The sequence below is a fragment of the Podarcis erhardii genome (genome assembly GCF_964252035.2).
Source record: "Podarcis erhardii genome assembly, chromosome: 13".
In the NCBI taxonomy this organism is placed as follows: domain Eukaryota; kingdom Metazoa; phylum Chordata; class Lepidosauria; order Squamata; family Lacertidae; genus Podarcis; species Podarcis erhardii.
The window spans coordinates 13,500,506-13,521,359 of record NC_138502.1 but is presented as its reverse complement, the minus strand read 5'-3'; the positions used below and the strand labels follow the sequence as shown (position 1 = coordinate 13,521,359).

The following is a 20,854-nucleotide window of genomic DNA, read 5'->3' as shown; positions in this document are numbered from 1 at the left end:
ACGTCAGAGGAAGAAACAAGTAGAAAGAAACCTTAAAGTAATTGGGAGGGCAGTGGGGTGGGGGGTGGGGAAAGAAAGAAGCTGATGGGAGATTCAAGCTCCTCTCCTTGTCAGACCAGATTTTCTCTCTATGCTTCTGCTACAAGACCTTGGACGCAGGGGACGCTACACAATTTGTTCTGCTTATTGCCTTTTAAAAATATGTGATCATTTAGAACTTGCAGGTCTCTGTGTGTGTAAATGCTGAAGTTCTCAGGATGCTTATGTCCAATGCTACACTTTACAGAGAATGACTGAACTCAAAGTTCTTTTAGTGCACCAAATAAAAGACAATTTCTTTGTAAGCCTATATACAAAAAAACCTTCCTTGATTTTGTTAAGAAAAAGGACATGGTGCCCCCTACTGGCCAACATAAAGTCCTAGCCTTTTCTATTAAGAGCTCTCCCCTCAACCCATCCACATAAGGAGCAGTCAGTTCTCAAAATTAAGTAGTTGATATTGGGAAGCGCCTGTTTCCAATAGTTAAGAAGCAGTGCTTTTTTCTTTCTTTCTAAAAAAATATTTAGGGGTACTCTCATTTTCCTACTCATATTGAAATACTGCCCCTCAATGAGGCCAAACTTAGATTCACAAAATGTTCAGGGGTATGAGTACCCCTGCATCCCTCCAGAAAAAAAAGCTATGGTTAGAAGCCAAGTAACACACTTCTCAGTAGCACAGGAGGAAGGGGGGGAAATTGCTTTGTTCCTTTTCATTACTGGTTTGGGGAATATGCTTTCATCAAGTTCCTCCCTACCCTATCTCAGAATGTATCTTTGGATTCAATCTTTCTCAGCCAAGAAGTGTTTGTTAGCAACTAAGGTGATATTGCTTTGCTGGGTCTGAGGGGTCCTCTGTGTAGAAACTGGTGTTTTCCATTGTGAGCATGTAAAAATGAGAAGGGGAAATGCAGATTGCTAGTCACAACCAAGGCTCCTTCGCAGATTGTATCTAGCTGTGTTTATCTTCCCTTCACACTCAAGGTGCTTTCTGGGGAACACAGCAGTATAAAACAGCTGCTCTCTAAAATGGCTCTTGAATTACATTTGGAAGAGGCATTTAAACTTGTACCTTGGGGTGATACTTTAAAATGCAGTTTGAGACCCCTCTTCAAGAAAGATCCCTCGAAGTATCCTCTCCTGCCTGTGCCCCAGGAGCAAAGCACACTCATAGCCGGCTACCATCTACAAGAGAAGCAGGGGGTGGCAATGAATCACTACTGAAATTATGGCTTCTTCTGTGGGGTGAGACAACAGCTAAAATGCAAACAAGCAGAGAGGTGTCAAACTGGAATTAACTTGTTCCAGTGTCTCAGAAGTTCCTCAACTTCACAGCTAAGGCCTGGAATATGTGACGCATTAATAAAACTAAAGGTTTCAAGTGTACATGCAAGCGTAACTCTTACTCCATGCCAAGTTATTCCCACAGCCTCTTCCTTCCAGTTTCAGTCAAAGGCATCCAAGACTGACAGAATGGTGGGAAGGAGCTTCTCGCATTGGGGACAACAATGAAACCACAACTTTGCAGACATTCTAGAAAGTGCTTTTATTTTTATATTACAAAATAATTTGAGGCAGGCTGCTTTTCTTTTCTTTACATTCAATCTCCAAGGCAACTGGAACAGTTTGCTAAATGCTTTGATCTAGACAAGTCCTCTTTTTCCAAAGTAGAAAAATATCAAATTTTCAGGAACAAGGCCAAAAGGTCCTGGCTTCCATTTTCTCCATGATTTCCCAACCCATTTCAGCTAGATTTGCAGACAGACAAACCCAAGGGGCTCTGACTCCTACTCCTTCCTATAACCCTCCTTTCAAGATCTTGATTCCCCCTGGCCCCTTGGGCAAGTTTTCCAGGTGGCTAATTCAAGGCCTGTGATCGGGTTTCCTGAGGGAGCAAAAAATATTGTTTGTGTGGTTTTGTCCCAATACTTTTTAAGGTTGGCACTGGGATTATCTCTCATCTCATTGTACAAAGAGAGAAAAGAGACCCAAAGAAAAGATTAAGATAATACACAGGGCTCAGAAGGGCTGTGAGCACACACCCCCTAAGGCACCAGGGACATGGCGGCTGGGAGGAGGGCCACACGGATGAAGGAGGCATGGAAAAAATGTCAACTTTAAAACTGAAAGCAGGAGGCAAACAGCTTGGTAGAAACCAATAGAAGGCATTTTAGCCATGTGAACCCAGAGGTCTTGGCTTGCTGCCCTTTGCTTCAGCTGAAACAGGCCCCATGTACTTACTAAAGGCCTCTAAAAATCCAACAAACAAGGTCAGGACGAAGGCAGTAAGTTAGAACAAATTAACAGAGCTGCATGCTGCTTCCCTCATAGGCACATCTAACTGTGTTGAGTTTGTGGGTATGAAAGACCAGACATACCACCAAGTTCTGTACAAAATCCATCTGTCCCCTTGTACAGATGTACAATATACTGTGTGATAAGGGGGAAGCTTTAGAAAACTGACATGGCTTGTAGCAAGATGCATGATAAAGAACTACGACAGGCAGAGGAGATTTTAGAAGGCAGGAACTACAAAAAGGGTAAGGAAAACTCACAGCTGTCATGATCAGAATGTGAGAATTGGGGTTCCTCAAAATGAGGAGCCATCTAGAATTCATTGCAAGGGAGGATGCTGTTGAGGAGGAGGCCAAGACAGGAACTGACCATTTGCTTGTGAATGGGTCAAGGCCACAGAATGCATTGGGGGAGAAACACAGGACCCAAATGCAAGCCACGAAACAAACCAAACTAGGAAGTCCAAAATAAACACAGCAGAGACTTTGCTCTAGAATAGATCTTGAGAGTTATAGGCATCTGGAAACAGTTTTGGATGCAGGGAAATCAGGGGCTTCTTGTTTCTGGGTAACAGGAAAGGAGGCAGCCACAGGCAGCATGTGCTTTCAAGACTGGGCGAAAGGCTGGATGCATCTCCGCCAGCCATCTATCAGTGCAAAGGCCTCCCAGGAGAGGGCAGACGTTCCAGAACCATGATGAAGCCAGAGATGGAGCCCTGAGGAGGGAAAATTCCAAAATTCACAAGAAAGGAAAGGGCAGAGTCAGAACTCTTCACTGCAGTTCCCAACTGAAGCCCTTCACCTAGCAAAATAGCTCTCCCACCACTCCCTCCTCCTACCTAGCCTGTCTAGGTGCCACTGCAAGAGGCATAAGGCATTTGAAATGCAGAGACTTATTCCTCAGCCATCACTAGTTGCAGGCAGCACCTCTAGCTCTGTCATGTGGTGCAGACCAGGTCAGAAAGAGCTGGAAATGACTATGCCCCACCCATGTGTAACAGCAGCAAGAGACTGTTGCAAAATTGCACTGGAGCTACATCAAGCCTCTTGTAACCCAGAGGGAAGAACCTGCCTTGGCACGAGATAAGACACCTCTGAGCATGAGCCTCTAGAAGCCCAGGTGTTGACCATGCCTCTCCCCCCAAATGTGCAACCGTTCCTCGCATCTTGGTTCCCTATACGCACCATCGGGCTCCAGCAACACAGCACGAAGGGAGAGGCAGAACTGGGAGCCCTCCTAGCCAACTGCAATGGATACACCAATGATGACGATGATGATGAGCACCGTGACTGTCAGGCAGATGGCAATCATGAACTTCTTCTGCAGAGCCCCAAAGCAGAGAACAGGCAAAAAAGGTGTTAAGGCAGATGGCCAGAGAGAGAGCTCTCAGCTCCTGCTATATTTTTCGTTCATCTGCTAGCCACAGGGAGGAAGAACAAGGCACTCTGACAAAGCACCAAAACACCCCCCCCCTTCTTCCGAGATTTCATCAGGCATTGTCCATCATCTCAAACATCTATCTGGAACAATAAAGGCTTGGCAAGTGCTTTCCCTCCTTAAGTCAAAGCAGATGTTCCCAGGTTGCCAACTTTTGCCATTTGCACAGCACAGTTGCATGTAAGCATGATACAAACGAGGTCTATTCATTTTAAAGGAGATACAACCCAAATTTCTCCAGCGAACACAGTCAATTTACCTTGCGAGCTTTCTTTTGGTTCTCTTGAGCCATGTGGAGGTGGACCTGCCCTTTCTTGACGTAGTCCTCTGAATCCAGGATGTTCTTCTCTATCCTGTCAATCATCTCTCCCTAAATGCAGTCAAAGGGGTGGGGATGAGGTATGAAGAAACCTCTGAGTTGAATGGGAGAGAGGTGGGGTGGGGAGAAGAGACGACAGACAACTAGCGCTGGGGCAAGGGCGGGTGGCCAGGGAAAATATGTGAGGGGAGCAAAGAAGCTTCCCCTGGGTAGGTAAGAGGTGGGTCTGGGTCTGCATGGGGCCACTAAGGAGAGAGAGAGAGAACAAGGTCAAACAAAACAGTGAGAGTACATAAGAAATCATCCAGTACAGGCCAGGAAAAAAACAAAAGTGAGCACACCTCCTCAAATTCTAGCAACCTCATCACAATAACTAAGCCCATATTAAATCTGTGTAAAAACTCTTAGGAGGCATGGATGGGAAGTGTACTTGGCAAGAAGAGTGACAGAAAGGAGCTTGAAGGCTGGTAAGAAGCCAAAGCAGAAACAAGATGGAATTGTGAGTTGACCCCTTCCCACCAGGGAAGGAAGAGTGAGGAAGGACTCGGTGCCTGCAGACAGCACCTGTATCTTCCGGTAGGGCTGGGAACAACATGTGTCTGTTGCCAGTCAGTGTAGAGAACTCCGAGCTAGTTGGACCAATGGTCTAACTTGGCTTAAGGCAGCTTCCTGTATTCCCAAGAGCACCTGGATCCCGAGTACCTTCTTTCTCCTCCCCCACTGCCATACCTGCAGCTCCACTTCAGTGGCCAGGTACAGGAACATTTCGTGGAGTTCCTGGATGCTGCGCTCCAGCTTGAGGATTTCACTGTGCCGTGTCTCGATTTCGTTCAGAGCCTGCTTCGTCACTTGCGTGTCCTTCATGATCTGCGGGGAGCAAGTGCAGCCGGATAAGTTAGCCGAGGGCCCAGGCCCCTTTTCTACCTGATGCCCTCCCAAGGCCTCGCCTTCTGGTACTCACATTGGAAACAAACACCTCTGTCTGACCACTCTCCAGCATCTGGTCCAGCTCTTCATCAGAAACTGCCCCGCTGTTAGCTGAAGGGGAATGAAGAAAGCAGGCTCAGCAGCAAAGCAAGGTTTCCTGCCCAAAATAAGAAGCAAAGCCAGACTCCCTCACTCTCAGCAGCCTGCCTTGAACCCTTTCACTACCCCTCCTGTCTAAAGGCACTAAATCCCACACACCTCCAAAATCGGAACTCAAGGGCCACACAGCACCACTGTGCTTGTTACTCAGCTGTGGTGCCACAAAGCCTTCTGTCATGATGTACTGCCTAGTTGAAGGGAGGTGAAGCTCTCTGCCTGAAGTCTACTGTCAGGGGCTTGACATTTTGTGCTCTAAACTCCAACATGATGCATTCTTCAATGGTGGTTTAAATATTTGCTTTGCTTTATTCTAGGTTACTGAGGAGGTTTTCAAAACTTTTTACCTTCAGGGAACCGATTCCACATCAACAGGCCTAAAAAGCATTAAATCTTCCTTCATTTTTTACAGTGCAATCCTATGCATGCTGGCTGAGAAATAATTCCCAGTGAGCTCGGTGGGGCTTATTCCCAGGTAAATGTATACAGGATTGCAGCCTCAGCGCAATCCTGAACTAAAAGATTAACGCAGCTTTAACAAAACCCACTGTGGATATGATTCAGCAGAAAGAGAATATACATTTATAAATAAAAATAAAGCTTCCAAGGTTTTGTGGAGCTCTGGAAAAACACTAATCTTGTTAGACAGTTTGGTATCCTCTCTTCCCTTTCCCCCTCTATATTTAGATTTTTGCCTCAGCTTTATGTTAAAGTCGAGTATAGATGAAATGAGACACCGTAGACACTGGTGGTGAGGACCAAACCAAAATCTAGACTTTACAAGGAGGGATTGGGCTGATGCTGAGTGATGGGCCATCACTGACCAGTTATTAAAAGCTGCCCTGAAAGCGCCTCTCTAGCTCCTAAGCTTTTTTGCAAGAACTGTTCACATATTTGCAAGCTTTCCCCCTCTACAGTGAGATGCAGAATGTTTTATGGTGAAATATGAAACTGCCTACTCTCTGCAGGCAGAATACTGGAGTAGGGCAGGCTTGGGGGCTTCCAGGGTAAGAGTTCACAATTCTTCCCACACTGCCTTCACACCTCCTTCCACAGGGCTGGTAGCGAGGACCCAGCTCTTCAGAGTTTGTTTCAAGCCCTGCTTAAATATTAGTGGTGCCTTTGGTGCACATTCGCTAGAAAATTGTTACGGGGGATCCCTGATACAGCTCACGCTTTCCTGAAGATTGTTATTAAATCTTAGCATCACAAACACTCCTGTGAGAGATTTCAGAATGGGGATCTTCCAGCTGCCCCTACTCCTATTCAGCACTCTGCACAATTGCTACCTCTTTTAGCTTTCAAATTCATCTGAAGGATGGGGCAGCTGGATTAAAGGATATTTCTTGACAAACCATCTTTATTTGCTGTTGGAGACTAGGAGAGCTTTCACATCAGGAATTTCAGACAACGTTTTGGTTTGTGTGATCTCGCCTATCTGAAATGAAAAGATTGCTGGAAAACCTTCCTCCCATTCCCTCCCCTCATTTGGCTGTGAAACCCCAGGCCAAGTGTGCTTTGTGCAGCTTACCCTTCCAACTCTCCTGCCTTTCAAGGTCATCTTCCTTTAGAGGACAGCAGACAGACGCTATCCGTCTCCACAGGAAGATGACTTGGCCCACGTACAAGTAGCAGCACGTCACTGAAGCTTTATATATATATATAAAACAGTTTGAAAGCAAAAGGGCTTTCAAGATTTTACAATACCTGCGAGGTGGAGGGTTCAGTTAGGAGCCAGGGTTGTACTAACCCTTCCCCACCACCACCCCACACAACAGGATACCTTTGAAACTGCTTCAGGAAGAAAAACTTGCCTGTTGGAAGACAGCCAGGCTTTAGCAAAACCAGGTCTTCTAGTACTGATTTTTTTAAAATGCGCATCTTATCTACCCTCCTCTTCTGGGCCCCATGCCTTCCCAATTCACAACCTACAATGCATCTCATTACTGGCAGCTGTTTCTCCGCTGCTTTGCTAACCCTGTACCTGAAATTAGTCACAGAAGGGAGGAAATAGGACAATTCTCCTCCTCACAAAGACCACCAGTGTTCGCAACTTCCCCCAAACTAGAAATGTTGCCAGTGCTCCCCTGCCTTGTGTCCCAAGTTTAGGAAATTTTAATAGCCCCCGTGCAGCGTGCTAGTTGAGCCTAGGCTCCACAAAAAAGTGCTCTCAAGACCAATATGCATAGTCATTTTCTCCAAAGCATAAAGAGCTATAGCTTGTCTTTGGGCCAGAGACATGCCTGCAAACACACAGGGGAGAAAAATGAAAGCCTCATCTGGCTACAGCGTGAAGTCACTCTGATAAGACAACTTGGGCAGACTTCACCATGCTAGGAATCACTGCAGCTGTATCCTTGAACTGCTCAGTTCCGCTTGTCTTTCTCAGGAGCACGGGCCTCAACACACACTTGTGTGGATGGGAAAGTAAGTGTGCAAAAAACAGCAGTTATGAGCTTGGAAGTTGCCTGTGACATGGTCACAGGCTTTCTCTTTTTAAAGCCAATGTCATGTATCCCCTGCTCTGTAAAATGACTCTGCATCTAAAATGTGCAATGCAAATCAAGTTTGCATGCTTGTTTATTTTGCATGGTTTCCACTTCTGCTAGCTGATGGAAAGACAGAAGTGTAAAGAACAGGCCTTAAAGACACATCATCTGACCAGTGGAAACATTGCTGGGCCCTGCACCATGCACAGTTTACATGTTTTCAATACCCACTTCCTAAGATCTAGGAACTTGCTTTATAAACAAAATCAACAAAACTGCCAGAATCCACTTATAGAGAGAGATTGCAAAGAAATAAAACCCACGTGTCCCTGACCAGCATCACAAACACAACAGCTCATGCGTTTCTGGGACATCTCTAACAACAGCATTGTGATAAGAATAGGGCACCATGTCCAAGCTTAGGATACTCATCTTAGCCACCAGGCAACCCAGATGACTTTGGGCAAATCAAAATCTTGCCAGCTACCTTAGGGCTGGCACCATGACTTGTTCCCATGACTTCTGGGCGACTCTAGTACGTAGGAACCTTGCAGCAACAGAGATTGCTGATTTGGCACTGAAATGCAGTCATCTCTGGAGCCAGTGGGAAGAAAGAGCAGACACTCACTGATCTGCAGCTGTCTCCTGATGCGCTCCAGATTCTTGTCTCGGTAGTCAGACTGCGTTGCATTGCACTGGTTGATCAGGTCCAAGAACTGTTGGGACAGGATCCCATGCTGAGGCAGAAATGGAAAGAAAGGTTTAAGAACACTTCTGTGGCCTCCTCCTCACCAGTACCCAAGCGAGCTAGCTGGGCCGCATCTGACCTGGGTTCTCTTCATACGAACGTTGATGGAGTTTTTGTTCTCATCTTCCCCATCCTTCTTGGGCTCAATTTCTATATTAAAAAATAAACAGGGCTGCAATCAAGCCACGCCACTTTCTACTGGAGACAGAGAGAAGGCCTCCTCCTGGTTTCAGTACAATGAGCACACAGACAAAGCTGGAGAGCAGAAGCTAGGAGGTCCGACATCCAGCACTCTTCCCTTTTATGCATTAAGGCCCAATCCTCCCCCCACACTCACTTTTCAGGCGGGTCCGAATGTCTTTTGCCAGCTCCTTGATTTCCTCACGTAGCTTTTGCAGGTCTTGCTTCATGCCTAGAAAACACCAAGGTTAAAAAGTCAACAGCTGGGATTGTGCCAGAGAAGAATTAGATTACATTTGCATGTGGCTTTTGCTAAGGTGTTATGTATGTAGGTGCTTCTTTGCCACATCCCTTTCCTGCAGGCCATTTGGTCAACTGAAGGGAACACGGACTACAGTTGCTCTGCCCGCATTCAATCCATTGCTAGGCCATATCATTTCTTCCTGAAGAACACTGCAGAAATGGCTGTTTCTCCATATTGTTTTGACCAAAGCTCCATGCGTCCACCTGAACTACAACCTCAAGTCTCCTCACCTCAGTGCAAAACTCCTTTGTCAATATTACTCATTTATCCTGTTTCTCTGACCACACTGATGCCTATCTTCTGATCCTTTCACTGGCTTTCCAGTCCATTCTACCTGTGTATATAGAACAAAACCTTTGCCTTTACTTTTAAAGCTATCCATGGTCTTGTTCTGCTATCTTTCAGCTTTTGTTCTTCAATATATCCCACCAACAACTCCACCCATTTCCCCTGCTGCCCTCTTCAAGCGGGCCCTTCTTCTCTGAACATGAACTTGGCACAACATCTGCTCATTCAACTCTCTCCTCACCCCTTCTCCTTTGTGCATGGACTTTGGCTTTTCCTCTTATTTACTTTAGAGTATTTCTATTCTGCCAACCAATCAAAGTTCTCAAGGCTGCTTACAATGTATTTCAATCCCACCCCCCTCTGGTTTTCTAATGTTCTAACAATTGGCACTGTGCAGCTATATCTTTTGACTGGGAACTGACGGCTAAACCACCCATCCGAATCCTCATTCCTAATTTAACCAAGTTTTTAACAATGCAGAATAGCATTTGCCCCTATTCACTCCTTCCTACCCTTGTCTGCCTTTCCATCCTACTGTTGTTCCCTTGCTGTCTATTTTAGGCTGTAAGCAACTTTGAAGCATGAATTTGTCTACTGTGGTCATGCACACACTGATGGAACAGTATAAACTATCGCAATCCATAATTTGGCCTGAAGGCACATAATGCAGTATCCTTGCTAAACCTAATCAGGTCTAGTCTGGTCGGTGCTTTGATTGGAGGCTGCCTAGGAATACAATGTACATTAACGTGAGTTCCACAGAAGAAAGGTGGGGGTATACATCAATTATATTTTGGAAATTTGCTTAATTTCTATGCATTTGGACACCTCTTAAAATATCATAACCAATTTTTGCATGATGGTAATTGAAACCAAGAAGCAGGTTTTTGTTTAGATACAACTGGATTTCATTTTGAATCAATACGGTACACAGAATCTTTTCAAACTATAATTCATAAGAAAAGCAAGATATGAGGCTGCTAGGAGTAAACAGCAATGTGCACTTTGCAACAAGGCAATTCTAATTCTGCACTACTTTAAATCATGAAATTTAAATACCACTAAACTCTGCCCCTAAATTTTACTATTTTCGCCAACTTTTCTTGGCCACTTACCTCCAAGAGCTACTTTGCCCAGTTTTCCCCCAGCCCATATCTTCTACTTTACCACCCACATTCCCCCACTGCAAACTTACTATCCTCAGGGAGGGGTGTGGCCAAAATGGTAGTTTGATGTTTCTCTAGATCTTTTACTTTGCTTCCTAGAGTCTTCAAGGCTTCACGGATCCCACGTGTCTGAGAAGGCAATAAAAAATGATACGATGAGAAGGAGTCAATACTAACCAGCTGAACCCTGGCCTCATCTTGGAGCAACATTCAATTATAGAAGTGCTGTCAGTCTCCTACCCTCCCCTTTTCCACTTTTCTTTGGGGGTGGTTAATGATAACACACCAGAAGAAGAAGAAGAAGAAATACATTTCCTTTTCATTGTCAATGACCCCCAAATCTCAATCAATTAAGCGGGTTGCCAATGAAGAGGTATCTCCATAGTATGAAACCCACTCATATCTCACTGCGTATAACTACAAGCCACCAGCACAGGGTACTGGCTGACTAGATCTATTTACATAAGCAGAAAGCATAATGTGTCTGCTCCATAGGGTTCTAGAAAATGCTCAAGTGATTTGCACCCTCAAGAAATCACACAAAAACACTACTGTGTGCGGGCAATACTGATGCAGCTTCAGCTTACCAAAGACTGTTCACGGATGCCAGAATTCAAATTATCTCCTCTTATTTTATTTAAAACATTTCCTCCCATACAGCTCACAGCACATTAAAAATAAAACACTATTCATAAAAACAGGAACATTAAAACTGCATGATATATAAAAACAACAGAAATTCAGCATAAAACCAATTTCAGGGGGAATGAAACTATGAAATGATTGGGAAAATAGAAGTTTTTTGCCCGGCACTGGAAAAATAACAAGGCAGGCAATGGGCAAATCTTCCACAGCCAGGGCACCACCAAAGCGAAGGTGCTCTCTCTTTCTCCTGTTGCCACCTGCCTCACCTCACTGGGTGGTGGCAGCTGGAGGATGGTCTCCAGAGCTTAACATAAGGAAAGGAGGACAGGGAGGTAAGCATGGTCTTATTGTTCTTCAGATGTGCAGCCAGAAGATCTCCAACTCCTCTGACACATTATAGCAACAAACCAATAGCATGCAATAGCAACTGTAGCAAGAAAAAAGTCAAGTGATTGTGGAAGAGTTTCCATGGGATAGTGAAAACAAAGATGATCGTGCTGATAGATGCCATTTTTGGCACCAGAAGCGGGTGGGACGTTGGTAGATGCGGGATGGGACGGGCTTATGCGTGTCCCACCAATGCACACAGCACCTTGGAATGCACACACACACAGGAAGATAGTTTTCAAGTCAACTCCGCACATGCTTAGAAAGAAAGATTGTGGTACCGTTCGGAAGAATTCGTCAGTTGGATCTGGAGAGCCATTGGGTCTTGCTGATCCTGGCTGTGGGACCAGAGTATCGAGTTCAGTCTCTTCACAGTCCGAGTCGACATCCTTCTGTTAAAGAGAGATGTAGAGGGAAGAGATCAGATGCACCAAAGCACTCACTGCACACGTGTTGCAGATGAGAGGGGGGGAAACACAGACAAAAAATCCCACACTGTTCTTAGACAAGATTCATTTTCATTCATTTTCAAACATTTCTATCCAAATCAACTTCCAAATCAGCTAACAATTTAAAACCAGTATTTTCAAACAATATTTTCATTCCATTTTGCATAGTACAGAAGACACATGTTCTAAGATTGAATAGAATCTAACATTTCATGGTTGCTTAAAAGGCTGACTTGGCACCAGTCAGCTGTGAAGAAGAACAGACAAAACTGTTTCGTGTATTCAGTTTTTCTCCCTATTCTCTATCAACACACACTGTTGTACTCTTAGACTAATACAGAACTTTTGAGAGCTATGGGCATCTGTGAGAAGATGTGCAATTGGCACTGGATGTTCATCTGGCCATAACTGCATGTGGAAAACTGGCATGTAGATCGGGTACCTGCATCTATTGCTGGATGAGATGCATAACAACGTTGTAGACATATAACCAGTGTTAGAAACTGAGATATGAAAGTTAGGAAACAAATGGTACCTTAAACCTAGATTATGGGCACAACAACGGAATGTCTAGGCACACTTTTTTATAACAAGGATACAAAGCTAAATATGAGTGAACTGCAGCTAAAACTTTATGTTCATTTTTCACATGGCCTAGTCCTTCTCCTGCCCACCCCCTTAATATTCTTAAGAGGGTCTCTTCTCCAGCGAGTAGCTGGAAGTGGGGAGGCAGAAAAAAGTCCTCCTTTCCTTCCACTCTGCAGTTTTAATCTGAAATCGTAGGGACGGTACTACGCCCAGAGCTCAGAAACTGCTTGCACTAATGAAATTCCTTGTCGCAAGATGCGCCTAGAACAATGGGAGTTTCAAACACTGCATATAATGTAACACACATTTCTGTGTGGATGCCAACCTGGTCACTACATTTTGCTGCTCAATAAAACTGACCAATTTTTAAACATGTAATCTTGTACAAAAGTGAGAAAAATCTGTGACTGGGAAACATGGAAGACAAGTTGGACACTGAGGGCTTCCTTTGTTGGAGAACATTCTTGCCTCAGTCTTTAATTCAACATAAGCAAGAACAAAAAATAAATAAATATGTGTTTTGCTCCTAGATTGGAAATTGGCCATGACACATACCTCGGATTAAGTACTTAATTTGTTCCAGAGGTCTGTTCTTAACCTGAAACTGTTCTTAACCTGAAGCACCACTTTAGCTAATGGGGCCTCCTGCTGCTGCCGGAGCACGATTTCTGTTCTCATCCTGAAGCAAAGTTTTTAACCCGAGGTACTGTTTCTGGGTTAGCGGAGTCTATAACCTGAAGCATATGTAACCTGAAGCGTATGTAACCCGAGGTACCACTGTACCACTCATGAAGGATTTGGGATGAAAACCTCAACCAGTGGGGCTGGGATGTGCCTCTGTGTACTTTGGCTGAATTCTGCTCCAACTCACTTGGACCTCACATTTCTTTGTGTCAGTAGCAATGGCAATTTTTCCCCCCAGTTGAGAAGATGCACAACACAGGTCTTATTAGTAATGTGCATATGGGCCAGGGTTCTGTGGGAGCAAATCAAACCTCAAGAATGTGACCTAGGGTATAGAATCCAGTTCCAAAAAAACTTTCATTTCATTACCTTTCATTTGAATAAACTTTAAAAGCACAACATCACTAGCTAGTTTCTAGCTCTCATGGCTGATAAGAAATGCTTGAATCTACATGTTCAACACTAGGTGAAATGTCAATAGCCAAACAATGGTTGATCAAAGTTTCTAGCAGCTGGGGAGAGGGCTTCAGCACCCTCCATAATTCCATGCCCCTCTATTTCATGCAAAATATTTATGCAAATGTGCACTCTCCTGTGCTAGAGATCCATGCTGGCTGAAGCTCTTTCTAATGCTGCACTGTACTTACAAGGCAGTGACAGCATTGTCATTTGAATTACCCTACCTTTGTGCAGAATTCCATTTAGTTTGCTTTTTTTAAAAAAAAATAAAGATAATCCTGCTTGTGAGACACTTTCTCAAACAGAACTGTTATGAAAAGAACCCACTATATATTCCAAAAAGTAGATGACTCCAGAAGAACTATAGTGGCATCTTTAAAACTAATTCATTTTAATTGTGGCATAAGCTTTCAAAGGCCAACAATCTTCTTTATCAAAGTAATCTATATAGGTAGTAGGAACATTACTACTGTTTAATTAGGGCTGCAAGCTTTAGCCAATTAAACTTTAACCACAGATTATGATTCAGTCCCTGCTTAATTGGAATATACCATTGTGCATGGTGCAGATGTGCCAGCTCACTCCCTTCCTGTGTCAAATTTGACAACGGACTTGAAAGCAAAAAACAAAACTAGCAGCTATTTTTTATATTAGTGTGAAACCACCCTGGTTTCCTTTCTAGTAAGAACGACAAACATCTGAAACTGACATGAGAAGTCAGTAATATGTTTCCTAAATCTGTATTTTCTCGCTACTGATAAAGATGGAGAGACAAAGGGACGAACGGTCAGGGCAGAGATACCGAAATCTTAACAAAGCAAAGCCTAGAAATTCCATGTTTATACACAGGAGCTGAAGCATTCTGGAGGACAAGAAAGGCAACGGGAATACAGCCATAGTATTGTTTGCTGACACTGAAAAGCATCTTAAATGTAATGCATAACTAAGTGGAAGGTGACTTTTGCATTAAGCCATCTGCAAACATTGTTCAAACCCTGAGACAGAATCAAACTTGGTCCCTCTATCTCTCCCTCTCAAACCACTTACCATTTTGGAATCTTGTAACAAGTGAGTCCCAAATGTAACTTCCTAATGTAACATCATTTACATTCTGGTTCTTTGATAATATTTCTATCCTACCCTTCCTCCAAGGATATCAGGGCAGCAGCCACAATAATCCTATGAGGTCCGAAAGGCTGAGAGTTGACGACCTACGGTCACCTGGTAAGATGCATGGCTGAGTTGGATTTTACACATTTTCCCAACCAAATGTCTGACACTATCCACACCAGTTGCTGCCTCCCAAGACGAAAGACCAATGCAACATCCAGTGGCGTTATTTGGGTATCGCTTTGGTGTGCAATATTGCCCTGCCCAAATGAGTTAACATCTCCAACTTCTTTTGATCTCTGGAAATTCCTGGGGGCCTAATGTACCCCAACTCCTTTCCATGGTTTTTTCCACTAAAACATTGGGGTGGGGTAGTAGCTAAGAGAAAGCCTATGAAGAGAGCAGAAGAGAAGACGAGTGAAGAGGGAACCGATGCAAGAAGGGACAAGGGAGTGTTACGTGAATATGGGGGACGAAAGGAGCACAGTGTGAGGACAAATGGGGTGCAGGGAAGAAATATAAAAATGCTGGGAGGCAGACTATGGAAAAGGGAGGGCAGAGATGAGGATACTCTCAGGAGGGCAACCCAAAGAGTGGATGGAATAACGAGGGTGACAGAGAAGGGGAAATAACTGGAGGCAGCAGGAGGAGGATACAGGGATGAAGAGAGCAGATAAACAAACCGAGAACTGGGTTGGGGGAGGCGAGTGGGAAAGTGGGAGACCATGATCACGGGAGGGAGGGACGGAAAACAGCGCCCCCCACAGGAGCCCGAGAGGAAAACGCGCATTTGGAAAGGAAAGCTTTTGACTGTCAAGGGGAGGGGAAGTTTGGAATTTATGAAATCCAGACTGCGAATAACAGAAGCGAAAATGGCATCTCCTGGCTGTGTTTTTGGGGTGGGGGAGGTGCGCACCTGACACCCTGCGGGGGGGAGCGAGCAATGGGGGCCCCTCGAGGCGGTCGGGGTCAGTGAGGGGAGGTGGAAATCGGCCTTCAGAGGTCGAGGGGCCAAATTTGGGGTGAGGTTTAGGAGACCTAAAATTTGGGGCGAGGTTTAGGGGGGGATGAGAAGAGCAAAAGGGACTGCGGGGGGGGGAGGGGAGGACGGGGACGAGGAGGCAGAGAGAGCGAACAGCCTATAAAAGGCGAGGGGAAAGCGGCGCGCGGGGGGAGAGCGTGGCCGACGGCGCAAAGGAGGCACGGAAAGGGGAGGAGCAAAGGCGACCGTTGTGGGCGTGGCCAGCCGCGCGAGGATTCTCACCCCTCTGATCTCGTCCGTTCGGTCCCTCATAGCTGCTTCCCCCCTCCTTTTTTTTCTTTTTCGCACTCCCGGGGACGAAGTGGCGCGGGGGAGGAGGGGGGGAAATCGGAATGGAGGGGCAGGAGGAGACTGCGCACGCGCGCTGGAGGTCCCTCCTCCTCCTCTTCCCTCGCCGCCGCCTCCTCCCCCTCCCCCGCCTCTTTCTTCCTCGCGGGAAGGTTGCTCGAGAGGCAAAAAGAAGGGGGAAGAGAAACACACTCTGTCGCCACCTAGCTCGTACTGCGCATGCGCCTTCTGGCCCCGGCGCTCGACGCGGCGGTTTTCACCCTCAACCCCTTAGCCAGTGGAGAAGCAGCGGAAGAGGAAGGCAGACACCAGGGATAGATTTAGTATGTTTATTGCTATTACAGAGTCTACCCGGGACCCGCTTTTTTCTGTCATTCGGAATCATTACAACGGAGGATTTTTAATTTTTTTAAAAAAAGCAACCGGAGGAGGCGGCGACTTGGGACGGCCATAATGAATATTCCTTTCTTGACTTCAATATGGCCGCTGCCGGAAGTTCATCTGCGTCTACCGGATGTCGTTTTTCGTCGGCTGGACATCGGCTGTCATTGAGAACCATAGAGCTACATGTATGCGTAGAGTGTCCCACTAATTCTGGCCAATACTCAATACAGTAGTCCTTTGCTAAAAAAAGTAGTGTCGTGTGGAAATGATTTGGAATGTGCAGCTCCGAATTTGTTTTTAATATAACCGCCAGTTTTGGGATACAGACTATTTAAATTTCGAACAAATTTTAAATGAATTAAAACCGGCCAATAGGCAACAGGTTCCCCTTCTCACCTATGGAAAATGCTAGTCTTTCCTCACACACCACCACCTTTAAACGTAAAGGGACCCCTGACCATTAGGTCCAGTCGTGGCTGACTCTGGGGTTCCGGCGCTCATCTCGCTTTATTGGCCGAGGGAGCCAGCGTACAGCTTCCGGGTCATGTGGCCAGCATGACTAAGCCGCTTCTGGCGAACCAGAGCAACGCACACGAAAATGCCATTTCTCTTCCCGCTGGAGCGGTACCTATTTATCTACTTGCACTTTGACGTGCTTTCGAACTGCTAGGTTGGCAGGAGCAGGGACCGAGCAACGGGAGCTCACCCCGTCGCGGGGATTTGAACCGCCGACCTTCTGATCAACAAGTCCTAGGTTCTGTGGTTTAACCCACAGTGCCACCCGCGTCCACATCTTTAGTTCACAGAAATTCAGCTGGTGAAGCCCAAAATGCAGGGGCTGTAATGGGAAATAAATCTTTGCCCACTGAATTTCTGGCTGTCAAAGCTACTACATGAACCTTTGCCAGGAAAAAAGGTTGGCAACTCTTTGCCTCCATTGGTAATTTGGAAGAAAGTTGCTTTCTTCATTTTCCTGTCAATGTACTATAAATTACTAATAATGTATGTTCTGATCATCTCATCTCCAAAAGGACATTGTAGACCTGAAAAGGGCACCCAAAATGATCAGGGCACTTTGCTTTTGAGGAAAGCCTAAACACATTGAGGCTTTTAGTTTAAGAAAAAAAGATGACTATTAAAAAAACCCACTTATTAAGTGGTGCATAGTGTAGAGGATGTAGCTAGAAAGAAGTTTTTCTCCTGCTACTGTGATGTTAGAACTTGGGATCATCCAATGAATGAAACTGGTTGGCCTTGCAGTAGATTCAGGAGAGGGAAGAATGGACAGTGTCAAGATGTGTCCCGAAAATGCTACTTTTAGAAAGTAAGCTGTAAAATGAACACCAGGGTTTCCTGTGGCAATGGTAGTAAATAGCAGAGGTGCTTGTTAATTATGCTCTGAAAGATTGGAATAGATTAGTACAGTATTAAAAATAGGAGAGAATATTCCCTATTGAATATGTGCAACCTTTATGCTCTGAGATAGTACTACAATGACTACCAGCTGCATCTGGTTGGCCACTTTGGGATAAAAGATGGAGTAGATGTAAATGGACCTTGGGTTTGATTCACCAGATCCCTTCTTACAGAGTGTGCTTCATTTATTTTAGTAACAGAGTTACATCTACCCTTCAGATATTTTTCAGAGCAGCTTGCACAACCTTCAGATTAATGAAATAATTTGTGGTAGTTTTCAGAACAACCCTGGGCATAGCGTGCTTCTGTAGTCCAATGTCAATTTATATTGGCTTCTGCACTTCAGTAAAATGTACAGGTATTCCATAAAATAAACCCTATTTAATTTTGGGATTTAATATCTGCAGGACTTGTAACCCTGACTCAGATTTGTTTGCCATGGCAGATTTGTATGTTTCATTTTGAATTAATTGTTTTCTGTTGTAGAATCAGTGGGTTGCCTTAAAACAGACATCCCCAAACTCGGCCCTCTAGCTGTTTTGGGACTACAATTCCCATCATTCCTGATCACTGGTCCTGTTAGCTAGGGATGATGGGAGTTGTAGTCCCAAAACAGCTGGAGGGCCAAGTTTGGGGATGACTGCCTTAAGAGCAGTCCTATAACAATATCCACTGGGATGAGTAGGGTTAGGATCCAGTGGATCTCTGGCTGAGCTGGGAGGTTCCCAGCACAACTGGGCTACACCAGCATAGCTCGCCATCCTTGGCTCAGCTGGAGATACCTGGCTCAGCCAAAGTCTGGCATATCTTAAACTGGCATAAGCCCTGGAAAAGGGGTGTTGTGTGGCAGAACCAGAGAGGTGACATAGGCTGGGTCCTAAACATGTTGGCTTGGCAACTCAGCATAAGTTAAGCCAGCAAAAAAAGAGTGGTGTGACCCAAACACTCTTTTAAAGCCTCATTTTCCCTCTGTCAGGCTTGCGCCAGCTCAGCCAGGAATAGCCCTGCTCCTGAATGGATCTGCTGTACTTTGCATCAGCTTAATTTACACCAGTTTGTTTTATGCCAGCTTGTAAAAAGGCTGATCCCTTATATTGAGTAAGGCCATTGGTCCATCTAGTTCACCATTGTCTACACTGGCTGGCAGTGGCTCTCCAGGGTTTCAAACAGGGTACATACCTAGCCTTACCTAAAGAAGTTGGAGATTGGAGCTGGGACCTTCTTCCTGCAAAGAGAATGCAGTAGCACTGAGCCGTGGCCCTTCCCCATGCCCTGACAGTAAAGAGGGTGAGCAGGTGTAAAGAAGCACAAAGGTTCATTGTCCTTTGGCTAGCTGTGTGGCATACACACTGACAGGTGCAAGTTTATCAAGCTAGGCTTATAAAATCTGTACCAGCTGAAATTTCTTCATCTATGCTGCTCTTAAAAGTGGCACTGTCCTCCTTTCCGTTTTAAAGAAACCAGAGATAGGTTTGCCTCCTTTCATTGAGCTGATGATCCAGGAGGATCAGCTGCTATTTCTTCAGTGAGAACTAATGACTAGGCGATGTTTCCTTAATTAGCAATCTACCTGCAGTGTGGGATCTAAGAAGAGTGTTCTCTTGGTGCTGGGACGTGGGCCAAAAAAATAAGCAGTTTGACTTTGGGCAGATGGAGAAACCAGGAGCTTTATGAGTTCTAGCAAAACACCTGGGGTGTGTGCCATAGCCTTGGAGTGTCTACGTGTGTTTGCACTGCAACTATTCCTCTTTGAAAATCTGCTGCAACATGAGCAGTTGTTCTGCCTGCGGTTGGGGGTGGGGGTCTGCTTATAGATTTGTAAATAAGCAGAGTCTCCAGAGCTCCTTCCCTTTCGTATCGCAAGGAAACAGACTCTGTAGAGAGGCAAACCTCCCATCCTTTCTATCAGGGGAGTGAGCCGAGATGCTTTCATTTTTGTGGCAATGTCTAGGTTTACTGGGGTCTCTCTGTGTGTGGAAGGGCTTGGTAGATTGTGGGTGGGGTGGTGGTGTTGTTTTTGCTGCTTTGCAGGTGGAGGGGCTTTGGCTTGTTGTTGCTTGGAGGACCGACGGATCTGGAGCCACCGTGCGTCAGGCCAGTCCCCTTGCTGGCTGCCTTGGCAGGTTGCCCTGGCTGTCTGTGTCAATAGCGCAGCCGGTGACTCAGGAGGTTGCAAAGCTCCGTGACGGGAACAGGGATGAACTGATCCCTGCAGCCAAGGCGGAGGAGGTGTGTGTGGGGGGGGGGGTAGTGTGGTTCAGAGAGGCAGGATAGGAGGAATTGTCTCCTGCAGTAAGGGACCCATTGTCTACTAAGGTTGCAGTCCTAAACACATAAAAGAGAAAGTCCCATTGAACACAATGGGAATACAGTACTTTGTGAGCAAATGCACATGTACTTGTACTGTTAAAATGGGGGAAGTGGTGTAACACGACTGCATGGTGGCTTATGTCTGGTCCTAGCTTTTGTTAGTGTGTGTTGGTGAGAATTATTATTATTATTATTATTATTATTATTATTATTAATTTCATTTCTATACCGCTTTATATTTTTCAGAAAACAATCTCAAAGCGGTTTAGAGCACATGAAAACATCAAATAAAACAACCCGAAATAACAAAATTACTGTAGGAAGTCAAACTATACATTCAAAGCAACACAATTAACAGGGAACTAAAATATTAAAGATTTCAGAATAAAACATCACAGACGAGGTCAACTACAGAACGCACAACATTTATCGCAGTTAACAACAACAATTATATCAAACATGTCGAAAGAAAAGATTGCTAAAGGAAGTCAAATATAAAATGCACATTTAAAACAGCACAATTAACAAGGGAATAAAATACATCTTAAGCATAGGAACCTGTCAGCTGCTGTTGCTGCCAATCTTGCCAATGATGGTTCATGGCAGGCGGCAACTGCGGAAGCTCAGGCTCGATGACCTGGGTCTGCACTAAGAGACAGCCAATATATTTCCATCCATGGGGTGAAAAGTACCAAGTTGTACCCCTGCTCTCACAAAATTATTGGGGACGACAACACCCCACTG

The 20,854-nt window shown here is 45.1% G+C and overlaps 1 protein-coding gene across 2 annotated transcripts; it reads right to left on the bottom strand.

Moving 5' to 3' along the window:
* Positions 1 to 1,566: 1,566 nt before the first annotated feature.
* Positions 1,567 to 16,626, bottom strand: STX4 (syntaxin 4). 2 transcript variants are annotated; one of them, XM_081835287.1, is made up of 11 exons: positions 15,935 to 16,626; positions 11,662 to 11,772; positions 10,378 to 10,477; positions 8,748 to 8,822; positions 8,490 to 8,560; positions 8,291 to 8,399; positions 5,052 to 5,128; positions 4,820 to 4,957; positions 4,031 to 4,141; positions 3,519 to 3,654; positions 1,567 to 3,049 (listed from the first exon to the last, which is right to left on the bottom strand). In XM_081835287.1, the coding sequence occupies exons 1-10, from the start codon at positions 15,962 to 15,964 to the stop codon at positions 3,571 to 3,573; spliced, it is 906 nt and encodes a 301-aa protein (XP_081691413.1). In that variant the 5' UTR covers positions 15,965 to 16,626; the 3' UTR covers positions 1,567 to 3,049; positions 3,519 to 3,570. The 2 variants fall into 2 exon arrangements, with proteins under 2 accessions (XP_081691413.1, XP_081691414.1); XM_081835288.1 differs by lacking the exon at positions 15,935 to 16,626 and adding an exon at positions 14,608 to 15,822.
* Between the last annotated feature and the right edge of the window lie 4,228 nt (positions 16,627 to 20,854).